The 9,850-nt window shown below is 40.4% G+C and overlaps 1 protein-coding gene across 11 annotated transcripts in view; it reads left to right on the top strand.

Moving 5' to 3' along the window:
* The window catches only part of LOC146961183 (unconventional myosin-VI-like), a 141,454-nt gene that overhangs the window by 34,375 nt on the left and 97,229 nt on the right, over positions 1 to 9,850 (top strand). For all 11 annotated transcript variants that reach the window (XM_085770968.1, XM_085770967.1, XM_085770963.1 and 8 more), the window contains 5 exons: positions 1,062 to 1,167; positions 2,171 to 2,226; positions 2,334 to 2,431; positions 3,818 to 3,982; positions 6,000 to 6,080. In XM_085770968.1, the coding sequence (XP_085627094.1) occupies positions 1,062 to 1,167; positions 2,171 to 2,226; positions 2,334 to 2,431; positions 3,818 to 3,982; positions 6,000 to 6,080 (506 nt within the window). The remainder of the gene's footprint in view (positions 1 to 1,061; positions 1,168 to 2,170; positions 2,227 to 2,333; positions 2,432 to 3,817; positions 3,983 to 5,999; positions 6,081 to 9,850) is intronic.

Below are 9,850 nucleotides of genomic sequence, written 5' to 3' on the forward strand. Positions count from 1 at the left end.
CGAACGAGCCTCTGGGCTTTGTTAGTTACCTGTCACTCCGGTTATAAAGTGAAGATTTTCTCCCGCTGCTTAGATGTGTGATGCTTTTATTTTGAAGGAAACAGGTTTCTTCGGATGCTTCCTGTCTCAGTTTTATTTTCCCATTTAGATAATTTGTCTTTAACCCTCCTGTTGTCCTCCTGGGTCAAGGAAGGAAGGAAGGAAGGGCAAAGGGAAAGATGTGAGGAGAGAATGAAGAGAAAAAAGAAGGAAATATAGAAGGAGGGAGGAAACAGATTGGGTCAAAAAGGAAGGAAGGGAGAGGAAAAGGATTGTGGAAAGAAGGAAGGGAAAAGGGAAGGAAAGAAAGATGGAGGGAGGGAACAGATTCATTCAAGGAAGGAAGAAGAAGGGAGGAAAGAAGGAAGGGGAAGGAAAGAAAGATCGAGGGATGGGGAACAGATTTGTAGAAGGAAGAAGAAGGAAGGAAGGAGGGAAAAAGAAGGAAGGGAAAGGGGGAGGAAAGAAAGATGGGATAGGGAACAGATCAGGTCAACTGGATCAAAAGAGGAAGTAAGGACGAAGCGAAGGAAGGAAGGAAGGAAGGATTGTGGAAAGAAGGAAGGATGGAGAAATCGAACAGATTGGGTCAATTTGACCCAGAAGGACAACAGGAGGGTTAAACATTTTTAGGACCTGAACATCGTCCTCAGTGTTTATGGTAAAGCTCAGATTCACAGTGAGACGACAGCTCCACCTGCTGGACAAACGTGATCATGTAAAGGAAAACTTTTAAAGTCTTAACTTGTTTTTAATTTGTTTGAAATTGAACTCATCTGAATATATTCTCTATGTTCTTTTCATATTAACTATTATATATTAACTATAATGAGTCGATGCTGCTAGTTTCCCTCTGTTCAGCACCAGACAGCACTTAGCGCTCAGAATTCCCACAGTCCCCAAACATCACAGGCTCTATCTTCATTATCATTAGGTTTACGGTATGTCTGACTGTTTGTGTGTGTGTGTGTGTGTGTGTGTGTGTGTGTGTGTGTGTGTGTGTGTGTGTGTGTGTGTGACAGCTGACAAGGCGTACAGGGACATGAGGGTCCTGAAGATGAGTCAGTCCATCATCGTCTCTGGGGAGTCTGGAGCCGGGAAGACGGAGAACACCAAGTTTGTGCTCAGGTGAGGAAGAGGAGGAGGAGGAAGAGGAGGAGGAGGAGGAGGAAGAGGAGGAAGAGGAGGAGTGAAAGTTTATTTGAACACAGAAAAAGAAGAACAAATTAAAAACAACCAAACAACAGTAAATACAAGATGACAATAAAAAAAAACATTAAAACTTAACAATTATTTATGTTTAAAAGGAGTGGGGAGAAGCCGAAGCTTGTCCCTGTGTTAAAGGAGCAGTGCTGTGTTTTTACAATTGATTACTCTAGTCTAAACGGTGATATAGTAACGTGAAAAATGAAATATATATATATAGCAAAACTCTCATCCATTGTTCACATGTTGGTTTTCTGCCCGGAAGTAGTTGTAAAGAACAAGGCGATTCGTTCTACAGCATCAAATCTTACATATTTTCAACTGCTGAAGAGAAACATGAATGCATTGTTCATCACACACTGGTGTAACTCATTCTTTGAGATCACAGAGTAAATGTGAACAGATTTATACAAACCCAGCATCTTTAATCTAAAACCAGTGCTCAGGCTAAAAGCATCCATCAAACCTAATGCACTATTATAGTATTTGTGTCACATTGGATTGGATGGTTCGGTTATTCATTACATTCATTAGCACAAACAAATATTAAAATCTCGAAAACCAAGAAGCAAAGATTAATGAAAGGTCCTGCAGCTTTTCCAGAGATGACACAAACCCTGCGAACCCATAAAACTCCACTTCAGGCTTCAGCTATATAAAAGTAATATTCAGTTCATTCATTTAAGTTGACATTTAAGAACCTAAAATTGTTCCCATTCACGTCTGAATCTATGACATGATGTAAGTGGGACTAGTCTGAGAGGCGGAGGGATACGAGCACCAGGAGGAAACAGGAAATACCTGAGATCTGATCCACCACCGTCACAAACCGACCAATCAGAGGAGACTTCAGCTCTGTGACTGAAGCATTCTGGGTAAAAAAAAGTCACCACTAAACTAAACTCTGCTGCTCTGTGTGTTTCAGATACTTGACGACCTCGTACGGGACCGGTCAGGACATTGACGAGAGGATCGTGGAGGGTGAGAGACTCAGGTCCCGTGTGTGTGTGTGTGTGTGTGTGTGTGTGTGTTTCTGTGTGTGTGTGTTCCTGACTTTAACGTGTGTGTGTGTGTGTGTGGCCCTGCAGCCAACCCTCTGCTCGAAGCGTTCGGAAACGCCAAAACGGTCCGCAACAACAACAGCAGCCGCTTCGGGAAGTTTGTGGAGATTCACTTCAACGAGAAGGTGAAGAAGAAGTTTTTTTAAATTTATTTAGTTGAAGTAGTGAATTAATTCTGATGTTTAATTTATGACGTTTAATTTCTCAGCCTGAACTGTTTGTCTCATGAATAAAAACTAAGGAACTAAACGAGCAGCAAATGAGCTTCCTAGATGTTTACTATAGATCAGCATATTTCCCTATAGAGCACACACACACACACACACACACACACACACACTTTATCATCTGTTGTTTCCCCATTAGCCACTTCATTAACTGCAGTTTTCTTCCATTTAAACTGATTTTAAATCTAAACTCTGCAGCTTTATTCAGACTCTCAGCCTCATTAATCACAAGTTTCTGTTTCTTTTTATTATAGTTGATTTATCTGTTGAACAGGAAACGATGATGCAGTTTAACACGTTTACAGAACAAAAACATGAAGCTGGTGTTTCAGTTTTCATCATCATGAAACCACAGCACACAACAGAGGATTATGCAATTTACTGAAATATATATAGATATGTCATATACTGTATATAATAAATGTGATGATATATATGATAAACCTTTATTGATCATGATAATTCACTTGGTTCTGCAGCAGAGGAAATGAGATAAAACAACAAACCATCTGTTAAAGAGAAGTTATGAACATTATAAATACTTTTTTTTGTAACGATAATTACTTATGATGGTGCAATGAGAATAAAAGTTATAGCATTTACTTTAAAAATAGAGTGATGTTGCGTTCGAGACGACTCGGAATTCTGAATCTCCCAGTTGAAAACTCAGATTTCCGACTTCAAAGTGTTCAGGAAGCGCCACACCAGAATAACCAAAACCATGGTGACTGGGACAAACTTTGCATTCAAAGTGCGTCACATAGCTAAGGAATTAAAACATTACAAAGGGAACAAAAACAATTTAATAAAGAAGCATTTTAAAATAATGAAACAGATCATTTATTAAAATCAAAGAGAAATAACAACATGAATTTACTTTTATCAGTAGGTTCATGTAACCGTAAGTAAATATTGTACAATTTAAAAAAAAAAAGAAACCTAGAGACCTGTTTCGGTTCGGCAGCAGCAAAACACCAAGTTACAAACTAACTGAACGTACAAGAGACAAAACACAAAACAGGAACATTAAGTCAATTAATGCAAACTACAAAAGTGTGAAAAGAAGAATAAAACTAGTTAAATACATGCAGTTTGATTTTTTTCTCCAGCTTTGAGGCGCCGATTGATTGCACTTTTTCAAGTAGGAGGTTGGAAAAACCAGAGTTGTCTCGAACGCAGCATCAGACAGAACAAACCTGTGATCTCATATACTGTAATGACAGAAAGTGTGATTATTGATGATTGATGCTGAGTATTGATGGTGTGTGTGTCCATGGTTGACAGAACGCGGTGGTGGGCGGCTTCGTGTCCCACTACCTGCTGGAGAAGTCCAGGATCTGCAGACAGGGTCCGGAGGAGAGGAACTACCACATCTTCTACCGGCTGTGTGCCGGAGCGCCGGAGGAGATCAGACAGAAGTTCCACCTCAGCTCCCCGGACACCTTCAGGGTACGCTAAACACACACACACACACACACACACACACACACACACAGAAAACTGTACACACACACACACATATATATTTATACAGTGGGTGGTTAAAGGACAATTCTGGGCAAATTCAACTCAGGGCTGTATTTTCCTAACATTTTAGGTCTAAAAGAAGGAATCTGAAGATTTTCAGTTTAATTGCTCCTGTTTTGTCCCCGCATCGCCACGGCAACAATGAATGGGAGCGGATGCAAGTTCCGCTGCTTAGGCTGTTTCCATCCCTCAAAGCCACAGACAGCGTCAGATGGAGACTCAAACATGCACCCAGAAGTATTTTTACTTGAAGCAAGTCAAGAGTTGATATTCCTCATATAGATGATTATTTAGTCATATGGGTGTAAGCGAACTTGTGTACTCGAGATATCACATGCATAGACATATATGTGCATATGCTTTTGTTTTTTCTTTTTCTTTTTGATGTTTCTTTTGTGTCTATAAGAGCACAATTTGGCAAGCATTTGGATTACTTAGCCACATCATATTGTACCCATACTTACTTTTGTCCATTACACTGATTCTACCTATGTTTTGTGCAAAAAACGTGAAAAAAAAAGTAAAAAAAAAAAAAAGAGTTGATATTCCTGTGTTTATGACACAAACGGGAGCTTCCGACTGCACCTGAACACACCGAGCGTCAACTTGGGTCTCGCGCGAGACTTTGAATTAGATCTAGTTTTACAAACATGTCGGCTTGCTTGAAGTAAATAAACTTCTCGGTGCATGTTTGAGTCGCCATCTGAGCAGAACTTCAATCCGCTCCCATTCATCGCTACCGTGGCGATGCGGGGACAGACACAACTACCGCAAAACAGGAGCAAATTAAACTGAATTAAATCTTCAGATTCCTTCTTTTAGACCTTAAATGTTAGGAACATACAGCCCTGAGTTGAATTTGCCCATAATTGTCCTTTAAGAGCTGGTTGGAGCAGCAGGTGGCAGCACTGAGCCGACCAGTCACCCAGGCCGACAGACTGATGGATGATGATCTTCACTGTCTCCTGTTTCTGCTGAGTCATCGTTTACTCGTCTACTCTTCTGTTTTTTTTGCTTCATCATCAGCATCTCCTCTCTTAAAACACACACACTCATCCCTCCATCCCTTCATCCCTCCATCCCCCCATCCCTTCATCCCTTCATCCCTTCATCTCTCCTGCAGCTTATTAAACAGGACAGAAGGACGAGGTGGTGCGTTCATGTGAGGATGTTTTTAAGGAAAAAAATGTCTTTAGTTTAAAGTGGAGTTAAAAACCTGGAGGAGCAAAGGAACAGACACTATTAGAGGTGTGTGTGTGTGTGTGTGTGTGTGTGTGTGTGTGTGTGTGTGTGTGTTTGTGTTTGTGTGTGTGTTCAGGGGCCGTGGGTGTTTTTCTAAGAGCTGAAATTGAACAAGCGTCTGCAGAGATGGAAACAAGGAGAACAAAACGTGTCCCGTCTGGAATCTGCTGAATAAATGAATGAACGCCTCCTCCTCCTCTTCTTCCATCTCTTCTTCCTCCTCTTCTTCCTCCTCCTTCTCCTTCCTCTATAAAGAAACTTTTTCTTTATCTTCACTTGTTTTGCCAACCAAAACAAACCAAACCTGTTGTTGTCGTCGTTTTTTTCATTCTCCTCCCAAACTCAGCTGGGAAATTTGTGTCTTGAGTCGTTGTCTCGGTGCAGCAGGTGAAAACAGGTGCACAATCAGAAACAGAGAAAAAGAAAAGAAAAGAAAAGAAAAGAAAGAGGAGGTTCTTTGTGTTAATGTAAATGAATCATGAGCAGGTGGAGTCGGTGAAACCTCCGGGAAAAAACATTTTATGGTCTGTGACTCTGAAGGCCTCCGTCCTGCTGCTCATAGTCAATGAACGCACTGTCAGTGAACGCACCATCTTAGTTTTAATCTAATGTTTTCCTTCCCACAGGAAAAACATGTCATATAAATAAAGTTTTCATCACAGTATTTTAACACTGTGTTTGTGTGTTTGTGTTTCAGTACCTGAACAGAGGATGCACTCGCTTCTTCGCCAACAAAGACACAGACAAGCAGATCATGCAGAACCGGAAAAGCCCGGAGGTAAAGTAGAGTCAGACTCTATTCATTCATTTAAAAAAAAAAACTCTTTTCTTGTGTCATTTCATCCACTAACACTGAGGTTTGTGGAGACGCTCTTCAACACAGATCAGTTGTTAAAACGTTTTTAAAATGTCAAAAGATAAAAAAGAAAAATGTCCCTCAAACATTTCTCAGGTGCCGTGTGGTGCGTTTAAATGTCAGACTCAACAGTCAGACGTCACATTTACGACGCTGATGGGAAACGGAGAAAAGCAGCAGTTTATCAGTTCACTTTGATAAATCAATCAATTAAAAGATTAATTGATTTTCAGTTAATGGATTTCTCATCATCTTTGTGTGTTTCTACTGTTTTTTACACCTGTTGTTAAAATCTGATCTGACTCCAGATCATCTGTCGCTATAGCACCTGGAGGTCTCAGTTCTCCTGAGAAAAACCTAAGACCTGAACGCAACACGAACCAGAACAGTGTTCTTCCTGAACTGGATCCAGATCAGATGTTAATACCAGGTGTAAACGTGGTGTGAGATTTCAAACTGATCCTCTGATCCTGGTCCTAGATCTGGTCTTCATCCTGTTCAATGACCATGACCATATTTGGACGCATGTTGAGATTATAATGGGTGTGTATTGCACGGAATGTTCGGGCTAGAGTGGGTGACATCATCAGCTAGAGTGGGAGAAGTTGCCTGACATTGTCAGAAACTTTTCTCTTTCCACGCTTCTCACGGCCACAAATTACACTCATGACTCACACATGATTTTTCCTACATTTGTAGAAAAACTTGTCCTCTCTGTCACAGTGTGTTCAACAAAGCAGACAGACGTACAGAATTTAAACTGTGAGCCTCTGAGTGTGGCCAGGTCCCTCCCTGCTCCTCACTGACCCCAATACAAAGATTTTCTGAGACGAGCAGAACTGTTTCCTGTTTTTAATTCGCAAGAATTTCCAAATTATTTACTCTAGAAACACCAAAATCATATCAAAGCGTTCAGGAAGTCCTCTGGACGCTCCCAGTCTGCTTCTTTTTCTGATAGCAGCTACCGTTTTGTCAGAATAAGCCCAAATGTGAGATCAACGCTGAGGCAGAGAATTTCCAAAATCGCCCTCTTTTCTCTGCATTTCTGTCTGCCTCAGACTGGGGTGCGCCTATCGTCACGGCAACCACCACAAATTGCCTTGGTAACCACCTTAAGTTACCATAGCAACCTCTGAGCCTTAGGCCAGAGCCACAGTGTGACGTACTTCCACTTTACGAAGTTACAGTCCGCTTACTTCCGGCTGTCAACTTTATCATAGCGCTTGCTGTATTTAGATTACATATAACACTTTACACCTAACTCTCTCATTCTTCATTCTTCATAGTTCTGTTTGTACATGTTGTTAATAATAGTAGTCGAAGCGTTTTTGACATGTATGTATAGATCCATGGTTTTTGATCATTTAATCATTGATCGCTTCTTGCCGTTAGCCGCTCGTTGTTGTTTATGAAGAGGGCAACCAGCGCTACAGAGTTTATAAGGACTTTGGTTTCTTCAGCCCCACTTTGCTCTTCTTGTCTTAGTTCTCCTCCGTGAGTTTTCACTCATTTTCAGCTGATGCTCATCTGAGAGCTTATGGCAGGTAACCTAGTTAACGCTACGAACTACTAGTAGAAATGATCAAAAATTTCCAGAGCATTATAGGCCCACAAAACTGAACCGACTGTAACTACAAAAATAATGAAAGTGCAAGGAACAAGCAAGCAACGGCAAGATGCGATCAATGATTAAATTATCAAAAACGCTTCAACTACTATATACAACATGTACAAACATAACTATGAAGAATAAGAGTTAGGTGTTATATGTACACAAGCGCTATGATAAAGTTGACAGCTGGAAGTAAGCTGCGTAACTTCGTAAAGCGGAAGTACGTCACTACATTGTGCAAGTGGTCCATTCATTAATCAGGGACTCCTCTATCTCTGCTGTCAATCTACTTCTGACCACTATCTCCCATACATTTATATGAAGTCTCTGTGAAACACAACCACACACACCAACACACACACACACACTTCTTCTTCATCCTGTGTAATCTCATAATGTCCAGAATAAATTCAGATGCTTCTTTTCCAACAACAAACATTTTAATTAGCGGCAGAGTCTCAGCGAAGGCACAAAGTCGTCTAATAAGAGAAACCTCCTTGTGTGAAATGAGCTTCTCCCTTCTTTTGCCTTCGGCCTTTGATTAATTATGCACAAGTTTTCCATCACGGGGGCCGTGCACGCCGGCGCTCCCCGCGGGCCGGCGCAGCGTTATTAATTATGATGGCCATTAAGAGGAACACGGAGCGCTGCTGTCCCTGCTGAGGACGGCGCTCCGTTGAGACTCATAAATCCAATTATATAGATTTCTAATTAGATTCATCGGGATCAGTGAAAGCTAGAAAAATCCAATCAGCTCCATCAGACTCACAGCTGTCACAGCTTAAATAATGTATCATCATTAGCTGTGATATTTTTATCCTTCATAATAAAAACGTGTTTAATGAGCTGCTCTTAACTGCAGGAGAACAAAACTGTGTGTTTGTCTTTAATTTATTATTTAAAATATTCACTGTATTTGACTTTAAAGCTCATGAGACACTGGAAAACCTTCAAAATATAAGTCCCTCTCATTGGTTGATTGGTTTGAATTTGAGAAAGAAAAGACTAACGAGAGAAGTTTTTAAACAGTTTTTATGTTTTTATTGTTTAAAAATGTTCAAAATGATTCATTTTATTGTTATTTTGTTCTAAATTTGTTCTGTTTTGCAAGTGATTTGTCGGCCGTGGGCACAGTTGGTATTTAAGAGTCATTATCGAAGTCAAGAATCAGTATCATCGGCATTGATATTGATTATCTGTGATTGATATCCAGCTCTATCGATTGAGGTTACGACATCGCATTGATAAAAACCTTCACCAGGTCTTTGAAGGACACGATTGATTTGATTTAACATCAGATGAACTCGTGTTTTTGTTTCTTTTTACCTTGCAGCTGTGACCGTGATGCGTTCAATGACACGTTTGCTCGTGAACCTTGTGAATACGTTGATGGAGGTTTTTCCAGCTGCAGTTGTTAGAAACGTCTGAGCTGCTGCTTCATTGGACTTTAACTCAGTGAGAACGACTCTGGCAGTAAATAAAATTAAATAGAAATGAAATGAAGCAGCTCTGGAGCCAAAAGGCAGAAACAAACTCCTAACAGTGGAGTTTATATGGAGATACTCATCAGTAGCCTATAATCTCTCTCTCTCTGTGTGTGAAGAGATAAACTGTGATAAACAGCCTGAACTTCATCCTGTTGTGTCTCACTTTGTCTTTTAGAAAAATCATTTCCACTTCAGCTGGAAGTCGAGTTTGATTCTGTCGCCGTTTTATCGCAAAATCTGATCATAGATCATCAAATAAGAGACGTTGAGTTGTTTTGTGTTTAGATTTATTATGAGGTTGTTGAATGATATCAGGTGATTTATGTCGTCGTCTTCTCCTCTGATATGTTTTTATCTCTCTGACGCCTCAAAGTGTAATTACAGATCTCTGCAGACATGTTGATGCTTAGATGATCGTTATCAGGCCGTTGATGATGCTGCAATGTGAAGAAATTTAGTATAGACAGACGTACGTACATGTTGTTGTTGTTGTTGTGAGTGGAGTCAGACTCAGGGAGAAGATTGTGAAGAGTTTTGCTTTATAGAGTGAGTCGGCAAAAAACAAACACACAAAAACTAATCCTCAACTCTGA

Source organism: Trachurus japonicus, chromosome 24 (genome assembly GCF_045865225.1).
Source record: "Trachurus japonicus isolate A0001 chromosome 24, Traja_1.0".
Classification (NCBI taxonomy): domain Eukaryota; kingdom Metazoa; phylum Chordata; class Actinopteri; order Carangiformes; family Carangidae; genus Trachurus; species Trachurus japonicus.